The sequence below is a fragment of the Vidua chalybeata genome, chromosome Z, assembly GCF_026979565.1.
Source record: "Vidua chalybeata isolate OUT-0048 chromosome Z, bVidCha1 merged haplotype, whole genome shotgun sequence".
Classification (NCBI taxonomy): domain Eukaryota; kingdom Metazoa; phylum Chordata; class Aves; order Passeriformes; family Viduidae; genus Vidua; species Vidua chalybeata.
The window spans coordinates 63018275-63042243 of NC_071570.1; the positions used below are offsets into that span (position 1 = coordinate 63018275).

A 23969-nucleotide genomic window follows, 5' to 3' on the forward strand; every position below is an offset into this window, starting at 1 on the left:
AAACCCTTCAGAGTATATGTAAATGACTGTTGAAGAGAGAACCACACAAATCGCAGCATGTTCATAACAACTTCACTGTGAAATTAAAATTTAACTAATTTTAAAATACTTAATGCCTCCTATATAGTTGCCTGTAAATTAGTTCAAGTTGCCTTTGCTGCTAATTGAATTTATTCATATATTATTGTATTCTCCCAATTTTCAATCAGAAAGTTCATGAACAGTTAGTGGTAATGTTCATGGGTAGCTGGAGAAATAGCAGTAAAGAGAAAAGTTCCTACTAGATTTCTCATTATGGCAAGTAAATTTTCAATTATATGCCCAAATCCTTCTATTAATAACTTTCCTGTCACATTAGTGACAAACTAATGCATCAAAATGTAACGCCATTTGGTGCTATTATTTTACATGCAAAGATATTTTTCTCCCTTGTTAGATTGTCTTAACCTATAGCAAATATTAAATTCTTCCAAAGAGTGGGGTTAGAAGATGTCTATAAACACTCCTAGTTTCATGATGAAAGGAAAACAATGGCTTGTGGATTATTGCAAAAATATTTCTGGTACGGAAAAATTCAAAATGATTCAGTCACATGAAAATGTTCTTAATTTTGCTGCATGTATATGCAATACAAGCATTTCCAACTTTTAAAACCTAACCATGATTAAATAAATCATAACTGACTTAACTAAACATTTTTTACCCTGCTGTAGTCCTAAAATTAATTTTTTGTTTCAAACACTGTAACAGAATTTGCATGAAGTTCTTCTAGGAAAATGGCTATTTTTTTTTTGTACTTTTCCCTGAAATGTTCACAGAGTTCTTCAGAACACTGATCAAAACTGAAAAAGTAAAATAAAATAATTTTCTTTATGAATGCTTGATGACCTTTGACATCATTCACTATTTAGAGGCCCATAAAAGAATAGATAACATATATGACTCAAAAATTACCAATTATGAAAAATTATCTGGGGTAGAATGCTACAGTAATGCAAAAAGATGGATTACCTGTCATAAACCAGCAAAGCTTTTGTTTGCAAATCCAGTGTCTCACTTTCTTTCATATTGGGAAACTTAAAATTATTTTTAAACTGCATTAACTTAAAAAATGCAGCCCAGTCAACACTGAAAGTGACCCAGAAATAATCTGTTATTGTTTAGCCAATATATATTTTATATTTGACTATCTGTTCTAAAAATCAAAATTCAGCAGAAATAAGATACATTACAGAGCAAACAGACAGTCCTGTACTTCAGAGGTATCAGGGTTGCTGGTTCTACCAGCTAGATCTTAAAGTGGTCTCAGAGAAGTGCTGCATTCATCATTGCCAGTTAGGCAACAGAATTTAATTTGTCAATAATCACATTTTAGAGCACAGGCATCCCCTGTTCTAAAACACTTCTCCTGCATTAGGAATTCTTCAGAGTTTTGGGTTTACTTACTGCATCTTGGGGGGAGACAGACTTTTCAATTTTTAATAGAAGGAATGCAAGAAAGAATTAATGTCTGCAGAAAATAAAATAAGCTTCAGAGTATCACAGTGCAGTGTCATCAGCTGTTGAGGAGTTATCTATGAAAAACTCTGTCTAGTGACGCAGCCGAGCATTCGTTACACTCTCTGATTGGCAAATGACAGGACAGCTTAAATCAGAGATAAACAAAGATAAACTTTATTTTCATCCTGAAACCAAAAACTCCCTTCTCAGCTTTTTGCCTTCCCTGCAAACAGTGAACCCGTTGCTTGTGACATAATGCTGAGAGAAAAATAGCAGCAGGAATGCTTCTGGTGCTTATGAAAGTAACTGCTGTATCTCTCAGTTCCTGTTTAAGTACTAACAGTCTTTTCAAGTACACCTTTTGCTCTGCCTATGCCAGAATCCACACTAATCTTTGGCTTAATAATTTTGGCCAAATCAAGAGGGGACAACTGATTTATAACACCACCAGTTACACCTCTTAACTGTCTTGCACTACGAGAAAGAGTAGAATGATTTAATTAAAATAATTTAATTCAAATCGGACATAGTAGACATTGTAAGTAAAGGAGCAGAAGGGTGAGTGCAGTGATCCAGAGACAATGAAGCATACTAACCAGAGTTTCCCAGGTTCAGATACATACTCCCTGCTCCCAGCTTCAGCCGAGAGTGTGCCTGGAGGTGGCTGCCGCTGCTTTGGGGAGAATGGAGGGATAGGCTTGTGTGTTGGGGTGGGGAGGAAGGGGGGATTAGCTGCATTGTCACTCACTAATGACAGCTGCCAGATGATTAGACAGCACATTAAGTTCTTAACTTTAACTTTGCTAATCAGCAAGATCAAACTCCTAACACCAAATTGGAGTTTTTTCATATTTAAAAAAAAAAAAAAGAAAAGGAAAAGAGAGAGTTAGCACATTTGCTGCCTAATCAGGATGTAAGGCAGTGAACAAGCACACGGTTGTAAAAATGAACTTTGACAGAATAAAATACTTGACTGATTTGGATTGGCCTCAACAGCATCATTTGCAATGGCTATGCATACAGGACTGAGGTTTTAAGCAGTATTATTTCTTCCTATGAAAACCTGACATTCGAGAATCAACTAACAAAAGGGAAAGTGTATTTAAGCATTTTGACATCATATTCTTCAAGAAGGTCACACTTAAGAACAGCACAGCTCTGCTACATTTACTGTAAGAAAGCAAAACTAAACCAATCCAAAAACTTGCAGAAAAAGACCTGAGTAGCCTTTACCATGACTATTCTCTGAGTGGGCTGTTGATCAAGGCAAATGTACATTAACTTCTGGGAAATGTGCAATTTTGCTATATTCTCCACATAGACGGAAATCAGACTTCTTTAACACAATGTTTGAAGCGGGTTTTTTGTGTTTTGTTTGTTTTGTGGGGTTGTTGGTTTTTTTTTTTTTTTTTTTTTTTTTTTTTTTTTTTTTTTTTTTTACTTAACCTATGGCTTTGATATGGCTGCTCTTGGATATACAATGGTTATCTAACCATTTTATGGCTTTAACAAACCCTTACTTTCTGCCTTGCATTCTATACAATGTAGCCTCTATTTGTACCCAAGTGCTACTAAATTACAGCTAAAGTTACAGCAAATTTGTTTTCTCAAAAAAGCAGCGAGGCCTAACATCCCTTGAGTAATAACAGCCTTGATTTTAATTCAGAAGTAGAACTGGAATAATTTTCCCTCAGAAAAGGCAACAATAGAGCTGTTCTTGCAGGGCTGAATGGGGCATGTCTCAGTTTGCAGGTGTGCAGGTGCTGGAGTGGAGAGGCAGAAGAGTGCCTGACCTCGGTGGGCAGCCCAGGCTCTGACAGGTAACTCCAGACTGGCATATCAAAGCCATAGGTTAAGTAAAAAAAAAATACAAAAAAAACAAAAAAAAAAAAACAAAAACAAAAAACAAACAAACAAAAAAAAAACCCAAAAACCAACCAAACAAACAAACAAAAAACAAAAACAAAAACAAAATAAAAACCAACCAACCAAACAAAAACTAACCAAAAACAGAACAAAACAAAACAAAACAACAAAAAAAACCAAAAAACAAACAACCCCACAAACCCCACACACCCCATCTATTGGATGGGGCTGACGGACCTCTCAATTCTGAAGCAAAGAAACATGCTCCAGTGAACCAGTAATTTATAGAGAGGTATCTTGCTCATACTGATGAAATCAAAGCTAACAAAAATCTGAAGCATGCTTGGAGCACAGCAGCAATGTTAAAACTCCATAAACCACAGCCAAAGTGATTCTTGATTGTGAAAATACTACATTATAAATACCTACTGGCACACTGCAGTTATTTTCCAAATGTTTCAGCTAATAGACTGTGATAAAGAAATAACTTCTTTTTAATGTGTTTCACTAGAGTTGTATTAAAGAAGCTTAATATTCAGGATTAAAATCCCTATTCTGGCTGATGTGAAGCTGCAGTGCTATGAAGAGAGGGATATAATACAGAAACAAAGCTCAAACAAGGCATTAGTTACCTCTACTGTAAAAAAAATCACTCCAATACATTTCCATGTTTACTTGCTGCAATATTATGATATTATTTCCAAGAGATGAAAATCATGCACATTTAAGGGACAAGCATTAAGTGTTGTTAATGTGGTCTTATGCTGGTAATCACTGTCTTGGGAAAAGTATACTGTATTTTATATACTAATGCTATGATCTGTTTATTAACTCAGAATGCCTCTGCTAACAGTGCTTTAAGCAAGTAATAATTAATACGGTGGCAAATATTAAAAAAACTACTTTATTTAACTCATGTTAAAGGAATATATTATCTGCTGGTATTATTTCTTCTTCAAGTCAGAAGAGCAAGAATATTGTATACGAAGCAAAAATTACCAAGTCTTTCTTCTTAAAGGAAAACATACTTTAATAGACATTATTGGTATCCCTTGCGGTAGTGATTATCCATTTTCAAAGGAATTAGCTGGTTTTAATTTTTAAAACACACTTTTCTTGGAAAATGAAGGATTTGTCATTGGAAAATAAAGATTAAAATGCATGCACTTGTGCATTCTGGTCTGAGATAAGGAAGAGATTTTTTTCTCTGCCTTTTAAATGAGCACCAGGAAGAAACAGAGCAATAACAGCTAAACAGACACAAGCATTTAAGAACTTAGGAGAAATGTAAGGAAATACCAAAAGTTCCAATTATATAATACCAGTTTTAACAGATAACTCTGCAGTGCTAATAACCACTGTGAGAATAGCGGTCAATCCCAAATAAATAAGACTAAATAATGCCAATTTTTTTATTTTTGAAAATCAGTGGGTTCTCCATAGAGTACTTGTACACATGGAAAGCAGTTGGTTTCTTGTAACTTCAGAGCAACAGTAATAGTGTAGATGTTATTCATGGAAATGTACAAACTTACATATGTGCTATACAGTTTTAAGTCTATTCAACATTAGCTGCAGCCATTTGGCTTACAGATAATTTTTTTTCTCTTCAGTAACAATTGGAGTCACAACATTAGTTATTTCTAATAAATTCTAGTTATTCTAATTCTAATAAAATTCTAGTTATTAGTGTTAATACTTACCCTGGAATAAATACAATCTGCCACTGAACCCAAAATAAACAATATTTTTGAAATTATGTCTTGTTTATTGCTATGTATAATTTAAATTATACCTTGTTTATTGCAAAATATTAAACAGATTGCATGTATGACCATCTTTTTTTTATTCTTTCTAAGAGTAAATAAGCTAAAAAAATAAATTAACAAAAAAACCTGTTTTTGTCAAACAAATGGTTATGACATTTACAGGCTTTTTACTGCAAGGTCAACTTCTTTCCTGCAGAAGTTAAATCACTTAAGCATGACACTTGGTAAAAATTTAACATTCTGTCCACACAGTTAAGTATTCCACGTATTAAAAAAACTATCTAGACAACACTGTTTCTTGCATTGACACTTAACTAAAATTATTTTTGAGGCAGTTTTTGCTCCTTTTTATATTGCCATGACTAGTACAAGAAGTTACTGTGCAAGATAGGCCATTGCAAACATGCAAGCTTTACCAGTGAGGTAAAGCTACAAGAGTATTTTCTTCACAAAACTGCAACCATAAATTTGGCCTTTAACTGAGAAATTTAAGAAAACATCCTGTCTGGATAGTAATCTACATGATTCATCCCTGTCACCAAGATCTTTAGGTGCTGTCTTGGGAGGGATAGGAGAAAAGCACATAGAAAAGTAGTTCAGGAAAGCAACATTTTTGGAAAATGTTTTCTTAATTTTTCAAGGATGGAAAACAACCTGAGTGGAAACTTCATTAACCTTGACTGAAACTATACAATAAAAATTATGCCAATAAACTGCTGTATAACTCATACATAATTTAGAAGAAAAGTATAAATATCCACCCTTCGTAAACTTCCTAGGTGTTTTTCTGCAACACTGCCCTTCAGAGATTTGTCCCCTTGACATTAAAATCATCTGCTCAGTACACAGACTCGTTATCCTAAGAAAGGGACAACTTCTAGTGCTATGGCCTTTTCACACTCTGTCACAAGGAAATTTCCCTATCTCTGACAAAAACAATTGTAAAAGACCACTGCTTTCATAGCACTTCCCTACATATCTCAGTGGAGTTCCACTGGAAACAAAGCTTCTTGCATTGCAAGTCCACTTCACCTCAGGTGGGGTATCATCACCACCACAAACAGCATCACCACCTCACAGGGATTTACAAGAATGAAACAAGCTTTCAAACTCTTTCCACAACCAAACCATACATTTATGGAATGGGAAACATGCAGCATCTTTCTTTTGCTAAAAACACCTGTGGCAGACACTCCCTCTTTAGAAAAAAGAGACACATCTAAGTTTTGCAATGATTACTTAGGGTTGGTTTTTTTAAAGGTTTTACTTACATCATCAATAAAAGCAATTACTGTTAGTTATATAGCATTATGAGGCAGTAGTAGACACAACATATGCTCTAAGGCTTTTTTTATGTTAACAGCCTGCATTTCCCATTCAGCTACCAAAACTGAAATTATAAAATTGTGAGTTAAACAATATAAGCAATAGAAATCAATTTCTTATGCATATTTGAAATGTTACAAAATGGTCTAAAGTGTTTTCACTCCAGCAAAATCCAGCACATTGAAAAGAACTGGTTCTTTCCTTAATTCTTCCACTGAGACACTTATGTCATCACTTACAGCTACATACCTGCTAAAGAAACAGCTACTCTACAGGGATAAGTATACTGAAGATTCCTTAAGGAGCAATAGGAAGAAACTGGTAGTTTAATTTCTGAATTTAATTTCTGTCCTTTCTAAGCCTTTTGCACACTGTATTTTCAAAAGATTTGAAAGAATTGCTTCTCTGTCTGATTTACCTTACTTGAGCTTTTCTTACCAAAACACATCTGCTGCTTTTGTTACTATACTGCAACTTTTAGCAAAACCATTATGTTACATTATTTTAACTACTGAATGGCCCAGAGAAATCAGTGTGTCCTACAGTTCTTTCACTTCAAAACAAACCTTATAATACCCATTCCTACTAAAATAAAAAGGAAGTAAAACACTCTGTAACATGGCTTTGTAATGTGTTGGTTCTCATAATACTTATTTTTAAAAGATGATGAAAAAGATATGTTATAACTCAATCATGTGCAGTATCTAAGTCATGGAAGTTTAAACGGCCAAGATCTTCTGAGATAACTGTGAAATAGCACCTCAGGGCACCTGAGGATAATAGGGTACACAGCTACCTTAGAACACCCAAGTTACTTGTAATTATCCAAATTCAGTGTCAATGATGTCTGAATTCCTTCAAGTGCAAAGTTTTTCATTCAGTACTGTTTTATGCACTGAAGAGGACAGTGCAAGTAAGAATTGGTGATACAATGCAAGTCCTCTCTAGGGGCCCAATGGTTCACTCTGTAACTCTTCCAGTAACACCAGGCACTGGGGGACTGCCTTCTACATACCTTGGGTTATCAGAAATATACTGCAGAGTAAGACTGTAACTCATACTAATTGGCTGGCCAGATTTCTAGTCACATCACTGCCTTACAGCTTGCTTTTAGAACTTATTAGTTAATCCTAAATACAGGAGAGTAAACAATAGTTTTTGCCAACTTCCATAATTTTTCATCAACCATATTTTCATCCATCAGGATTTTTGGTGTATCAAGCTATAATAGCATTAAAAAAGATTTGGCAGTTAAATACTTTCAGAATACTGTCAGCTTCCTAAGGAGAATACATGGGAAAAATGGTATAATATTGAAGGAAAAGTCTAAGACTTGTGATGCCAATGTTTTATGCTGCTGTCTATTTCTGTTTGATAAATCACAAAATAAGGAAAGTAATTCCCTGCATAGAATAGATGTTTTTGAGATTTAACGCCTTAAGATTATGAAGAAACTCAGAACAGCATGTAGTAGGTACTAAAATATATATGCAGGTAAAATAAACACCTAAGGGAGCAATTAAAGTGCTTAAATGTAGAGCTAGTGCCATTTTAGACACCCTCGGGTGGGCACCCCAGTCACTTGGATGGTGATGGCAGAAATGATAGAGAACCTAAGACAGACACATACTCTTCTGGGACAGTAGCTGGACAGCACACGGGATGCTCGACATTACTGAAAATGGCACAGGTCTGTGCTTGGGCAATAAATCTCACTGTTAAACTAGTTTAGCAAGTATGCAGTCACTCTGTGAAGAAAGTAAAATGAAAGTGACTTTTTATAAACAAGATAAAATACTTAAACAGGCTTTTACATATACAAATATTCCTGAGTTATCAGATTTGCAAACACACAATTTGTGAAACGAAAGATGTAGACTGATGACACCAGTTTTTCCACAACAGTATCATTACTCATTTGTTATAATTAAGAGGTGCATTTTTAATCATAGCTGGTGCTGGATTGTTCTTTCAGTATTAATAGCTAATGGATCTCTTAGGTCCTATATACCAGGTTCTGTTGTTTTTTGCTTTCCTATTCTACCTTCTAAAGCCTGACACAAAATATAGCTAAGTGTTGTAAAAAGCCTAAATTCCACTGTAATTTTGAAGAGGTCCAACATTAGTTCTGCTGATATATAGAAAATTAGGAGGAGAGGAAACAGAACTTAGACCCCTTTTCTTTTTGTCTGCTTTACTTTGGAAAAAAACAATAAAACACCAAACCCCACAATAGTCTGGTCCACTTATTTTTTTAACCTGTTGGTGCGGATACAGATGACAAAAAGCTGAAAGACTATTACACATGTGTGTAACATGCATAAGAAATTAATCTTGTTCCTGGCCTTGCCATTGCCATGTCACTTTACCTCTGCAAATCTCTCTTTTGAGAACAGGCAGGTTTTACAGCAACAGCAATTTTTGGAAAGGCTTTTTTTGGGAGATAAGAAAAGCTTTTCCAACTACCTTACCAGCACTTATTCATATTTCAAATTCTAGACAAGAGATGGCAAGGATAATTTGATCATACATTTTGTCCAGGTTCAGCAAAAAATGCTATTTGAAGGTTACATCCTCAATAATGGTATCCACGATGGGAACATCTACAAGTTTTTTAATATACGTGAAATTCTGATTCTCTTACTATTACAATGTCAAAAAATAAGGAAAATATGTAATAATTACAACATGCATTCCAACCCCCGATGGTATCATATCAAATCTCTCCGGAAACATAACCTTTGTCTTTCATCTTTGAGTGACATTGCTTCCAAAATACACAGTAGTGATTGCTTCCCTTTTTACTGGGGAAAAAACCTCAGTAAATTTACAAAATTGCTTTGCTATCTCATATCCTTCTAGGAACAAGTTCTTTTAAATCCTGTTTCCTTTTCAATTAATTAAAAATTAATTAATTTTAATTTTTAATCCAGAACTAAATGGCATATGTGCAAGAGAACTAACACACAATCAAAAGCTAGGGATACTATTATGTCATTTTCACACATGAATTCTGTAATATTAGAAGACAAAGTGAAGGTGAGTTAGACCTGACAAATGACTTGGATGCATGGAGAGTAATTTTATCAATATTTGAGAGGCTGTGAAAGAAAGAAAAGTATCTTCTCTGTGTATGCATGTACACATATAGAATGAATGAAAGGAATAAGAACAGGAATAGGAGAATGTGTTCATAAGAAGCTTTAATTTGAGGCTAACATGTATGTTCATCACATGAGGTGACTCTGCTTCTAAGTGAAAAACGAACTATGTTTATTCTATGCATAACAGTTAAATGTTCAAGTAGGCAATTAAGTACCTTACTGAGGCCATTTTGGGATACCAGACACTTTGAAGATTATATATTCCCTCATAGTTCATGTTGAGTGTACCTCTAAGTAAAATACTCTAAATGAAAAATTCTCTTTACTCAGTTTTGAAAAATACTTCAAAGGCAAGGGGATATTTTTGATAATGCGCATCTTAAACTTTCATTAAACTATCAAATTTAAATTTTAACTTTTTGTGCACTCTGACATTTTTGTCTGGCATTTTCATTAATTTTGCAACATACATAGCTGAAATGTTAACTGATCAATACTTTGTCTCTCTCCTGTAGCACTAGAGCAAAGCTCCCTAAGGACCACAGAGCAGTACAGAAATTAAATGTGTATCAAATGTTAATGTTAAACACAGTAGTACTTACTGTATAAAGACTGAAATGGTTAAAAGAATTCCAAATGGACAGATGGTAGCACAAATTATTTACAATCCCATTTCAAGATTAAAGTTTGTCCCATAAAATAATTCATTGACTCACACTGACGTGTGTTCTTTTACTGATAGCCCCATTGCCCAATTATTTTTCTGCTCATTACAGTGAGAATTGCTAGTATCAGAAAAAAAGAATACACACCTTTTTCCCCTTATGTTGCACCCACTGACATCTATCAGAACAGAAAATTCTGGTTAAGAAGCTGATGGAAATTAGGCCAAACTTAGCAGACATTTCAGTGCCCACAGTGGATTAATCTGAAGAAATAACATCCACTTTTGCATACTTTACTGAAGTTCTTCCTCCTGAAATGTCCCATATTAATTACCAAATAATAATTTTAAAAATTAACTGCTAAATACTGCAAAGGTCTGTTTTGAACAGAGAAAAATATATGATTTTCTAGCAAATGCTCTCTACTTTTTCTGGTTTTTCCCACTGTATTTAGGTCTTAAGAAGCATAAATAAAAGTATACAACAACACATTCTTGATCAGCCTAGACATGTGATATAATAAAGCTGTTCTGGAACTGAAATATTAACTTCATGTTGTTCCTATGCACTTCCTTTATTTAGCAGGAAATAAATACAAAAAAGCAGGAGAGAATATAGAATTTTCTAACTGATCTAAGACAAAGTCATTTGGTAGCCAGATCAACCTATGGTTCATGAGCTATTTATTAATATCTTTAAGTATCTGAAAAAAAAACAGCTATTAATACATCACAGTTATATCAGCATGACAGTTATATATATATATATAATTTTTCTTCTGCTGTGAATTATCAAAGCATAAAAAAAAAAAGAAATGGAGTGAAAACTCTCAGTTATTCATACAAAATCCCCAGTGAAGGTGATGAGCTTATGAAGTTTAATAGAAACAGGTAAAATATTGTTTAGTTGAGGAAATGCATAATCCAGAACATTGAAAACTTAACTTGACGTTTCTGTGTGTCTATGAATAACACAGGCAACACTGGTCATTGAGCTGATGCCTTCAAACAGATTTTAGAAATAATCAATCCTAAAGCTTCAATACAGCATTTCTGTACCTAAAATGTCCCATATAATGTAAAAGTTTGAGACAGCTACGTTCAGGAGTATAAATAATCAGCAAGCCCTTTCAATGAACATTGTTAGCCTCAGTGACTAACAGTGTGACTCTCCAAGGAGAATGACTTTAAAAAAAACTGCAGTGAAGAGTGCACGAGGCATATGAAACAGGTAACTGTAACTTGTTATAGTTAACATATTAATCAAAGTTTTCTGTAGGTTTCCAACAGTAGTTCTCCTTTCCTGATTTATCTTAGAAATTAAATTTTTGAAAATGGAACTATTCTGCCAGAATTTCTTCACCCGTGGTCCCCTAATATCCTCATCAGAAAGAAAAGCCACACAATAAAAAAGTATTCATAATTGTAATGCAAAGAACATGGGACATTGGGAGATAGAAAAATTAACCCTTACATATGCAACCTAGGTGAAATGACTGTAACTCTGTATCAGGATGCACCCATCACAGTATATTTTCAAATCCAACAGGATAGAAAAATGATTAGTTTAAAGCTTTACTTCTCATATGTTGCTTATTAGTCTGGCTAAAGAGCTGAAAACCTCCAGAACAGCCTGCTTCTCATCTCCTTTCTGGAACTGACATTTCACTGTGAGATATTCTAGCCTCTAGAAGACAACTTCACAAGGAGATATAATTTGTACAATAGTGAAGAGAAAATGAAACATATACGTACATTTATTTTATACAGTCTATTAAATTAGAATGTAACCTTAGTGCAAGTATAATTCATCATAACACAAACAAGTGGATCATTCTCGAGATTTCAACAGCTTATGAAAGTCCAGATACCATCCAAACCCAAAGCTTATAATCCTGATAAAATTCACATATATTTGCCTTGGCCAGCAAAGACTTCTTTTGCTGACAGAGGAATGATTTGATCCTTGGAGAGGATAACATAGGTCAAAAAGCACAGGAGGCATTTTGGATGCAGAACTGGAATACATCTGTAAAATCATAGCACTGATATATAATCATAAAAATTTACTGCAACACCTACATAAGCAAAAAAAATTACTGTAACAAAACCAAGAAAATCAGATTTTTTAAAATATATGTCTCTCTATATAAGTAAGTATGAAAAATATGAACATTTCTATAAAAATATAACCAGGAAAATGTTTCTACTGCAATATGCTGTAACTATAATAATAACATATACTGATTATTGACCTCCCTACTTAAATTCTGTTTTACATACTACTACTACTACTACTACATATTATGACTCTGATTTTTTTTTTATGAACAGAAACAATTACAGTTTAACAGCAACACCACTGCCTTCATGGCCACAGCAGTGTGCCATGGGGAAAAAAAATGCCCAAAGAATTTGATGTCTTTCCATTTTCCTTTCTTCCACTGGCAACAGCTGAGTGTTCCATATCCATATTAAAATCTGACTTAGAGTGATGAATACTTACTAACTGAATTAGTAATAGCAATATGAACATTTGAGTTTTATGTTGAAACCTGCATTTTCCTATGAAGTGTTGATAACTTTTAACTGAAATGATAGATTGCCTTTCTTACAGCAAACAGTAGCAAGCATATTTTATATTTGCACACAGTGCCATTACTATAGACATCAGTACAAGTAAACCCCCTGGCTCTTTGGATAGCACACGTATCTCCTGTACACCCAATGAACATGGCAAACAAGGGTTTAACAAGCAACACAGTAAAAACGGAGCCCTGCAAGGAGAAACTTTCTGCAAAACAGTGTGACCCAACTACCCCATTTTACTGCACAGACAGCTACCAATGCCTGGTTTGATTTCTCCAAATTTGAGGCACCTGACCTTCAGGCACCTAAGTAAAAAGTACTGTCACCAGACGATATCTATAATTATTCAAAATTATACCAAAACCCTTCTCTGTTCATAAACATAGTGGAGAGGCTACTAATCTCAGTACCTCTCAGCCAATTAAAAAAAACTTAGAAATTCCAGAAAGTATGCCCATGCATACATTTCTACTCTCTAATGAAAAAATAATGGTCTTGTTTGTAGCTCTTATGATTTTGAAAATAAAGAGGTATTTATCTGGGTAACGCAATGCAATCTACATTGTGCTTGGAATTTTTAAAATTTAAAAATAAGGTTAATAACTGTAGAAAAATAAGGTTAATACTATTAATGTTCCTGAAGAAACAGCAATTTTGTTTAAATGGCTAGAAACAAATTTACTTAAAACCATTCACTAAAAACTATGACCAGAGCTTGCTGCCTAAAAGGTACTAGTTTGTTTGCATTTATGGTTTTAAAGTTTGTTTGTTTTATTTTGGTGGATTTTTTTAATCTAGGAACACCACCTTTGAATAATTATTAATCAAAAACACTTTGAGAGTCATTATTCAATATGCAAGGGGACCAAACAAAATTTAATGGATGTTATTTGTGAGAAGCTTAAAATATATAATCCACAGTTCACTGACTTTATTTTAATTTGGATCACCTGCTTGCAACTTATATAATCGATTACTTTTTTACTATAAATATACAATTATAAATAAACATGACTTATGATATCATAGTAATGAAAACTTTAAAATAAATTAAAAAGAAAGCACCAATCTACACAGTATTGTCTCCCAGTCTAGAACACAAACACACCAGGATGATTAAAAATAGTATAAAGAAGATCATACCAAAAAAGCAGCTAGACTTCTTGGTGGAGAGTCCCAGTCAAAACAACTGCTAATATAGCAGACAGCAGTAACGAGCGCCATGATACAATGCTTCATCCGGATGAAGTTCCTTAACAGTAGCTGTTAAACAGATGAAAGATTGAAAATATTTCAAAACCCCAAAAAGTTTCAGGAGAGGCTCATACTGTCATTCTCAATTTTGATGAAAGGCTGAGAAAATATTAAGCTCTCTAGCTCACAAATTGAGCAAGTTAGTTTAAAATCTGAGCCTTGGAAGAGAGGGAATTTGCTAATTGTGTAAATTGGTATTTGTTGATTTTAATTCTAGATGGTACAAAAATTGTTCATCATTGAAAAGCCACATGCAAAATTTCACAAATTATTTTGTTAATTAGATTTCAATTTCATTAAGCCTTTAATAAGTGTTGGCCATTTTTAATGAAAAGATGCTGCAGGACACTAACATGAAACCATGCAACACTACTGCTCTAATATAATTAAGATATCTGCTCCTTTTAACATTTTTAACAAATTTGTCTACTGTGATGCATTTTGAAAGCATTGTTTTAAGTATTTACCAAGGTAATCTACATACTTTCAAATTATATATATGTAAGATATAACAACTCTAGGTTTTGATTCAGGAAAATGTACTTAAATCCTCCAAAATGGTAACACAATTCACCACAAAGAGTGAACAAATTATTTCTGTACTGAGATGCATAGAAAATGGTCACTCCTCCTGCCATCACCAAAAGTGACAATGCCATTTTCATTTATGATATAGGAAGAAGAATTAATCTTGAGTAAAAGGCTTTGTTGCTTCTTTGCTGGAATAGTAGTGCAAAATTCAGCTTTAGTAACTGTATTACTCAAAATTGCAAATAAAGAAATATTTTGCCTTATGAAATGTTGTTTTATGAATTATATCATAAACTGATATAAAATTCATCCAGCAGGTAATTTAAACCATGCTTAAGTATACAAGCTTTCAGAAACAAAGAAAGAAGTTCTGAGACCTTTGACTTTTCATTGCAAACAACAAGAATCTTGTTCCCATAGTCCAACAAATTCTCTCCATGTAAGATACAACATTTGTGGAACAAGAAAAAATGAGTGCAAAGTAGTTTGAGTGCAGAAAAATATGTGTGTTTAAATAATTTTTACCAAAGCATTAAAATTGTGTGTAGCAAAAATATCCAGAGAAAAAAGAGTCAAGACATTTCCTATTCCAGGGATTCCAAAGAGTTTCAGTCTGCTTTCACCTTTGATTCAAACCTTACTCAAGTAACCTCCTTGAAATTTGGCTAACAGAATGATGATTCTTTACCCTGCAACAAATGGAGAATTTTTGGGTCAAAGTTAACAGCAAAAGTTTATGCAAGACTTATTTTACATGCACCTGTGCAATAATCTGATATGTGTGAAACCTAATGGTTTCAACTGTGTTCTTATTCATGTATTTGATGGAAATTAGGCAGCAATTTATAGAGGAGACACATTAAACCCATGTATTCAGTTTCTGACTTCTCAGCCTATCATATTCTTTTGTAAACATGTAATGAAAATGTTATTCTTTACTCTCAGCAGTAGGGTACCAGATATTTGAATGTGCACACTTGATAGTAAGGATTTTAGAAGGGATTAGTGTTGCCTTACTCTTTACCTGTTTAGACAGTCTGTCTTCCTCTTCAATGTACTTCTGTTCTTTGGGCATTAAGGTTCGTATGCTGGCTTTCACCTATGCATTAAAATGCGTGTCAGTATTTCAAGTTTACTTGCTCCTCACTAGTAACACAGGCTTCAATTCACAAAATTTACCAAGTTTCAAAGTCATGGCTGCCAAGCTCGGGGCACATAAGCATACACAGAGACAAGAGCTGCTGCTCTGTACATTAGCAGCAATAGCAGCAACAGTAACAAAACGAGTAGGTGTGCCAAGCAGTGGCAGAGGAGTATTCTGTGGTATACATCAAGGCTTAGAGAAAATGAGGAATGACAGAAATTCTCTACAAATCAGGGACAAAAGCTTTCATGAAACTGAACTCTTTAGCAGTACAAAAAACCCCAAAGTTAAGACTTACAGCATTAAAAATCACATCTATTTCAAGATAGATGACCCCCTTTGTTGGCCCTGTCAGCTGCTTGTTTTTCAAGACGTAGGCTTTCTGTTCACCATTTTGAATCTGCAGGAAAAGGACATGACAGCCGTCTGTCTTATGGTCTCCGCTGAATACACCCCCCCAGTGACCCCTGACCCCCAGCTGCTGAAACTGACAGAGAACCCAAAACAACTGTGGCAAGTCTGACAAGTACCTGTTCATTACCAGGACCGAGTCTGTCAGGAAAAATTAACTATCATGGGATTCAACATGGCCGTGAATAGACTATGTTAAAATTTTAGTGTTCTTATTACAGACCTTGGTTGGGAAATGACAGACTCAGAGCTGCAAAATTTTTTTTTTTCTCTTTCCCTCCTTCAGCGGGAAAAATTCAGAGCAGTATGTCAGGTGAATGAAGCTTACAGACAGCAATGGTATAGCAACTTTGCCTAGAAAGTCAGCACTTCGATCGCGGTCTTCGTCGTAAACTGTCACTTCAAGCACTGAATGGATGTCCTTTATATTGCTACAAAGAGAGAAGTACACACACAAGAAAGAAGTCACGCTTACACCAGTGGGTACCAAGGACAAAACTGTAAAAGGTTAACACAGATATCCATCTGTTTTTCCAAGCCATGGTGGAGAACTGAGATTAAGTGAATGAGACATCTCTGCATATAACCAAAATACTTTCTAAGAGCTGCAGTTATGACTCTTTCTCTCTGCAAGGCTTTTCCAGCACAAGTTTTCTGAAAGATGTTGCTATAAATCTGCCTGGGGTTTGAACTGCATGACCTGCAAGGAGAAGCACTGGGGGATTTACAGCCACCAGCAGAAGGACAGAGAGCTTTTAAAAGCTACTCTTAAACACCGCTACCCTTGTGGCAATTCTTACTGCAAATACAATGAAACCTGTAGGTTTGTAAATAGAAATAATTACAAACTACAAGAATATAACCTTGCACTAAGAACAAGTTCTTTGTTTCTGAAATTATCATTTAATTACTAATATTCAACAAATTATAGCAAATAAAGAACAAACAATATGAAACAATGCGTCTTTCAGGTACAACTGAGGAAAAAAGACTGCAAGCTATTAAACACTCCATTGCCATGCACAGGAAATAACTCTACATGTAAACTTTTGGGTGAAAAATTCATATTCCTTATTTGAATAAAACAATTATTTGAGAGAACTCATATTTGATTGAATGGCTGATCCAGGAAATACAAATTAAAGCAAAGCAGTTCAGCTTCAGTAAAATATATTCCTCCAGATGAGGGATTGCTAGCCCAAAAATTAATTAAGAAATCTGAGAATAAATGTAAATGTACATAGAAGGAAGGCCTTGAAACCCTTTAGAGGTTTTCTATTTGATTTCTGATTAATCTTTTGTCCTTTACAAATCCAGGCAATTCCTTGTGCAGAGAACTTTGTTGTGAAGTATAGGATAATTAGTTATTGGCTCTACTGGTAAAAATATATTAATGAACAATTTAGCATGGTTTTGCAGATACAGAAATGAGAACTACTATAATAAGCTGTTGAAAATTACAACTATGGTGAGATTTTTTTTTCTTTTGCTCTGAATTCATTTCTGAGAGCTCACTGCAGGTCACAAAAACCTGTGGATGCTAAATATATGAATCATAAATCTAGAGGGGAAAACAAAAATTAAAATCACACTGAGTTTTGACATTAAGGGCAAAATATAGCATTTTCATGTATGATAAAGTGTACACAAAACTAAAGCTCCTACTGTTTTTGCAGAGGATTGTTACTGATTTCAGCAGCAGTGATCAGTTTTTTCTACTCATTGTTGTCACATTACAGTCAAATAGAGAGAAGGGAAAAAAAAAGGCAATTGAGCAAGGCAAACAGTAAGGACATTTTGTCTGTGGAATACCTTTTTTCTGTTCTGTTAAAGCCTTTAACTGTCTTCAAAATAACACAAGGATAGAAGAACAAATCACATTACTCCCCAATCAATTGTTTTAGACTGCATTTTACCAACAGATGGATTGTACTAGTATGATACTAGATGGTATTGTGAGAAGGGCATCTAGTAAATGGAAACAAGAAGTGGAAAGGATTTCATCAAAATTCAGAGAAATGTAAATGCATGTAGAATTTCTAACTTTATGTAGCTATCTAATGTTTCTTACATTTAACAACCACATTTAAATAAAGGTCATATTCACAGTATCTTTTTTCTCTCCACTCAAAACTTCAGGGGCATATCCATCACACTGGATTTGACCCTTGAAACTCTTGCTGAACCTAACAGGAGTCTGCTGTGCATAGCATTACTCATACATGCTTTCCAAGAAACAGTCCTGGCATTTTTATGTTTAAAATTATACCACTTGTGTATTTATTTTCATGTTTTTAATCCTCAAAATGTATTTGGATGTTTAGATAAGAAATATAAGTATGCCATCACTATTCTTCTTTAGAACTATCAGTAAGTATTTTTGTTCCTGCTCCAACACCCTCACCTCCAAAATACTGCCCAAAACCTACTGCCCATTCATTCCCCCAACCTAAATTCAAACACTTACAATGTGAAGATTTTGTTCCATTCTGGATTGAGGTTCCTGTAGACAGTATGTGTCAGCAGTCTGTCATTGTTCAATTCAACTACACAAAATGGGTCACTTTTACCTGTAAGAGAAAATTTGGAAGTAATTTTGTGAACTAAGAAAACACATGATGAGCAAGCTTTAAACAAAAACAAGTCTGGGGGGTTGTTTCTCATTTTCTGAGCTTCACTGTAATGGTCTGTACTATATTCAAGATATTCATATCACACTATTCATCTCCATAATCTATTAACACTCTTTGCTAAAAGAACAATTCTTGTGCTTCAAAAAAAAAGGGATGGAGGAGAAAAAAATCACCATACAGACTCTTCTGATGAAACACAGCATGTTCCTAGAAGTTGCCAAGCATCCTTGTGAGACAGTTAAGAGAACTTTACTTCAATGGTACCAGTGACCCATCGACTTTAAAGATAATATAATGAAAGTATTTTGGTATGAAGGAAATGCATTACTCTGTATTATTTGTAACAACATAGCACCTACAAATATTATCCAAAGACTATTATGCTGTATTATGTTTCACGCTGTACAAATCCTCTCCATAAAATCAAAGAATCTTGATGACAGCCTCATAAAAAGCCTAACACAAGACAAAGTGGGCAAGTACAATTAAAAAGTGAGACAGCATGGGCTGGAATGATGGACTATAGTCTCAGCACAGCAGAAAGGTAAATGTGCTTGATATTTTATTATACATTAAAGCACAAAAAAGTAGTTTTGGATATATATACAAAGAGGTCCCTCAGCATGAAAGCCACCAAAAGGGGAAGTATGAAGTTGCTGCTTTGAAAATGCATTATATAGATAATTGAAGCAAGATAATGGAAATGGATATGGAGGTATATTTTTTTCCTTTAAAGAAAAGTAATGGGCAAAGCAGGTGTGTTTGTCTGTGTGTGTGTGTGTGTGTGTGTGTGTGTGTGTGTGTGTGTGTGTGTGTGAGTATGTGTCCTTAAATATGAAATAGGCAGCTTACAGGAAAAGACTGCAAGAAAGCTGAGATTAGATACTAAGGAGAGCACAAGAAAAATGATCAGAACTGCAAGTTTAGGGGTAGAACATGAAACTGACACTAACCCTTTTAAGGTTTGATTTTGGAAAGGTGTTGTGGTTTAAGCTCACCAGGTAGTTAAGCTGCTCCCCTTTTCCCCAACGCCTCTTTCAGGTGAGAGATACTAAAGGCAGAAATTATGGGTTGGGGTAACAACGTACTGGAAACAGCAATGAGAAAAGAAAGCAAACAGTAACAGTGTATAAGAGAGGCTGATTACATGCAAAATGCTCCCTGAGTCTGACATGCTGCCTCCACACATGGTGCCACCCTGTCACTCCTTCCACCATGTTTTTTCCCCGCAAGCCTGAGACAATGAAAGATAATGGCATACAAACTTTCCACACCTGCACTTTTTCTCCCCAAGACCAAGACAATGGAAAAAAACACAATGTTAGACAAATCCTCCAGTTGGGATCAGCACCAACCCACCACTCCACTCACCACACACTCCCCCAGAAAGAGACAAAATGGCTGCTGAACCTCTGCACTGCCCATTTTCCTCCACCAGAAGCCATGACCTCTTCATCTTGGAAGAGAGACTTCTTGACTTCCGCATATCAGCAATGATTTGAGTGTATGGAATAACAGCCTAGACAGGCCCACATAGCTCCAGGCTCTACCCTCACACATCCTTGGCCTAAACTAGACAAAAGGACAAGAAGAAAAGTAGACACCTGAATCTGATGCTTAAGAACAGCTTGGCTATCTAAAAAAGGAGTGCCCCAAAGCTGGAGAAAGCAAAAGGTGGTGGGATTGGTATCTTCAGCATTTCAGGGCAAGTCTGAAATTACCTAGAAGGTTAAGGAGGGGTGGCAAGGTAGACCTAAGGAACAGATGGAAAAAACACTAATGAAAACATGAGGGGCATGGTGGGAAGACCTCTTTCAATAAAGAGGCAATAAAGGGAAGAAATCACATTGTGGACTAAATTATTTAACTCGTATTTCAAATTATGTCAGTAATGACAACTGCTATAAATCTGTCCAAAACAGAGACATGATATCCTGCTTTTATATTTTTATTTTTTCCAGTAACTGGAAGGAGTAACCTTTGCCTTTGGCACAGTACAAGTGTACATATTATTTTCATGTAAATAGAAAGCTGAACAACAAATTGCTGCTTCTTGGACCCAGGGGAACTTTGTCTGATGCAAATGAACACTTGAGTTGCATAGTACCTCATGACTTGATCTTCTCTTCAGATTTTCTTTAGGCAGTAAACTGTTCAAAATATATTGAATGTTGGCATTGGCCTTCCACAATTAAATCTAGCATACTAGGCAATTGTGTTTCTCAATGTCTTCATTAACTCCGTATTATTTTTTCATGCATTATTAGAAACCATAAACTGAGTAGCTACAGTAGCTACATTAGTGGGGCCACAATAATGATATTAGAGAAGCACATCATTTGTTTCATACCTTATACAAATGACAATGAAATCAATACTTAGACAAAGCTGTCCAGGGACCACAAATCCCAAAGTGCAGCATTGATTTTGACTACACCAAGGGCTAATATGCATATTATGTGCATATTATTAACTTTAATGATAAAGAATAATTGTTTTAAACACATTGTGAATTACAGTTAATTGATGTTTACCTTCGCTAGAAAATCACATACTGCTGAATGTTTTCCATTATCTTGAAAAATGTACCAGACATTTCAAGGTTCTTCTCTTTCACAAGTCTAGAAGGTGATAGGAAATCTAAACCATTTCTATTAATTGAGTTCTTTAGCTTTCAGTATTTGAAAAAGAAACACACAGAAGATTGTTAAAATAACAAGGCAGCACTGGCACAGCAGGTAGGCTATGATATCTCATTTTTAAAAATATTATCAATTATATTTGCATATGGTGGTACAATGTGAGTTGAGCTTCTTAAACATATACAGACACAGTAAATTACATTACAGCATATACAGGCCATTTTCTATCAACGAAGAGAGGGTATTTACTACATTTATGTATTTTCTGTGCCTCTTGGCATGCACTTTTTCAATTACTCTTCTTACAGATTTAAATGGATATCAATCAATATGTAGCATTAATTACAGAGTTCCTCAGTCAAACCAAAGACAAATGATTTTCAGAAATGAAAAAAATCCCTCGCTTATAGTCAACATTTCACACCTCCTTCCTCCTATCATTTGAAAATACTACAAGAACAAATTTGAATAGAGGCCATATCATGATACAGTTCAAGGCAAGGTTCAAATACCATGGTTGACAAAGAGAAGTTTCCCAGCTTTGAACATCTCTGCTAAAGAATGTTGGTTTTATCATATTTACTTGGTTACAAAGTTCCCACATGCACCTTCACCATTGCCTATGGGCATTTCTTACTTTGGCTGAAACACTCATAACCAAGCTGGGCTTCTGAGAGGCACCAGTCACTGCTCACATGCTCAACATAAGGTATGTGCAAACATTATTAAGATACTAATCCAAATTAGTGAACGTGATCCAGAAAGACAGACTTGATGAAACTCGTTATCTATCTGTCATCTTTCAAGTTTTCATTATTGGAAAGAGTAACTTCAATCTTAATTCTCAGTGACAGCCTTGTCAACCTGCTGCATTTCAAGAGTGTTCAAAATAATGGGATCATTCCCAATGAAAGCCTTAAGAGAGCACTAAAATAGTAAAAAAAAGTCCTTAGGTCTCCTTGGTCTCTAGGAGGATCCAAAAGATCCAACAACACTATATTATTCAAAACCAATACCATAAGCACAACACACTCTAACAAAGGCAACTTCAGACAATTTCTGTCAATTAATGTGATTAGCTATTTCAAACAAGAGATAAAGAAATGGTTTTCCTTATTTTTTTAGAAAAGAGTCACACATGTTCAGAAGAGTGTGCTCTCCCTCTAGCCTTTCTAAAAGTACACATAAAAACCTCTGATAAGTCTTGTGCTCCCTATGCTCAGTTATATCATTCCATATTATATTGTCATGAACATAACACCTTTCACTATAAACTAAACCACAAATGTTGTATATAACTATATATAACCTGTCATACACAAAGAAATCATACCAAACCCTCTGTATCTACTGAGGATCTTCCAACTAGCAATCTGTGCTCTTTGTAGGCCTACAGCTACTATTCCAATGACTTTAGAGACATTTAGCTATTGATCAGGCCAGCATCCACAGCAAACTTTTCAATACAATCCTAAGCATGTGGTCAGTGCTGTACAAGAATAAGATGACCACCATCTGCCTAAGGTACGCATAAAAAGCATGCTCCTAGCAGCACCAACACCAACACTGAAAATCTTGAGTATCCCATGACCACAGTGGGGCTAACTGCTATCACACCTTACCACTGGTTGCAGGAATTCATGATAGAAGTAGGTAGTGAAAAACCAAAGTACACCTTCCGACTTACTGAAATCAAACCTGCAGACAACCTCAATACAAATTTAAAAAAATATAATTTATCCATTCTTTTGCTGTAATGTCTCATGCTATTTGATCTCTATTTGTGCAGGCCTAAGGGCTCCTGAAATTATAGAAATAAACTGCTAATTTACATAATATGCATAATTGAAAGGAAAAGCAACTTCTCTTTTGACAGATCTCACTCTCCCATTTTCCTCCTTTATCCATTACAGAAGTTGACTATCTGAGCATGAATGCTAGAAGTTCTACTTTGTAATGTATGCCACCACTGAAAAAAAACCTAAAGAGCTACCTATCTTTTGAAGCTTTGAGTTTTATCTTTATTTTTATTTTTGAAACCTTTGAATTTAGGCCACACGTTGTATGTAGTTTTACAGATATCCTTGTTTGTGCTACACTACGTCTTTAGACAGTGCAAGACCAGAGCACAAACTCAGATTACCTTACTTAGACCTAAGAAGACTATTTTACTTCAGTCACATCATGCACACATTAATTTAAATTAATTTTACTCATCACCTTATTTCTCATGTCTCTGGATGAACTGTACACCAATAACCTGAAATCAGCCCCAACTCTCCAAAAGAGGTAGCAATGAGGAACTAGAGATGTGTTATTTGTTGTCTTCTTCAAAACTCAAAGTCCCCCAAAGCCCAGGCAGTCCTTCACAAACAAATCAAAGTCAGGTGGCAGCTCTGATTCATTATCTGTTTTGGTTGGTCATCTAAACATTTTTCTCCTGCAAGAAAATAGAAAATGCACTTTTTCATGATGGAAAAGAGACCAAAATACTGATTGATAGAAGCAACCTTTAACTGCTTCTCAAAATATTTAG

General features: G+C 34.9%; 1 protein-coding gene across 1 annotated transcript in view; it reads right to left on the minus strand.

The window, feature by feature from the left end:
- Positions 1 to 23969, minus strand: part of MCTP1 (multiple C2 and transmembrane domain containing 1) — a 211872-nt gene that overhangs the window by 92282 nt on the left and 95621 nt on the right. Inside the window, exons 11-15 of the mRNA XM_053968728.1 lie at positions 18626 to 18728; positions 16487 to 16589; positions 16046 to 16147; positions 15628 to 15702; positions 13962 to 14081 (exon numbers count right to left, since the gene is read on the minus strand). Coding sequence (XP_053824703.1) covers positions 13962 to 14081; positions 15628 to 15702; positions 16046 to 16147; positions 16487 to 16589; positions 18626 to 18728 — 503 coding nt within the window. The remainder of the gene's footprint in view (positions 1 to 13961; positions 14082 to 15627; positions 15703 to 16045; positions 16148 to 16486; positions 16590 to 18625; positions 18729 to 23969) is intronic.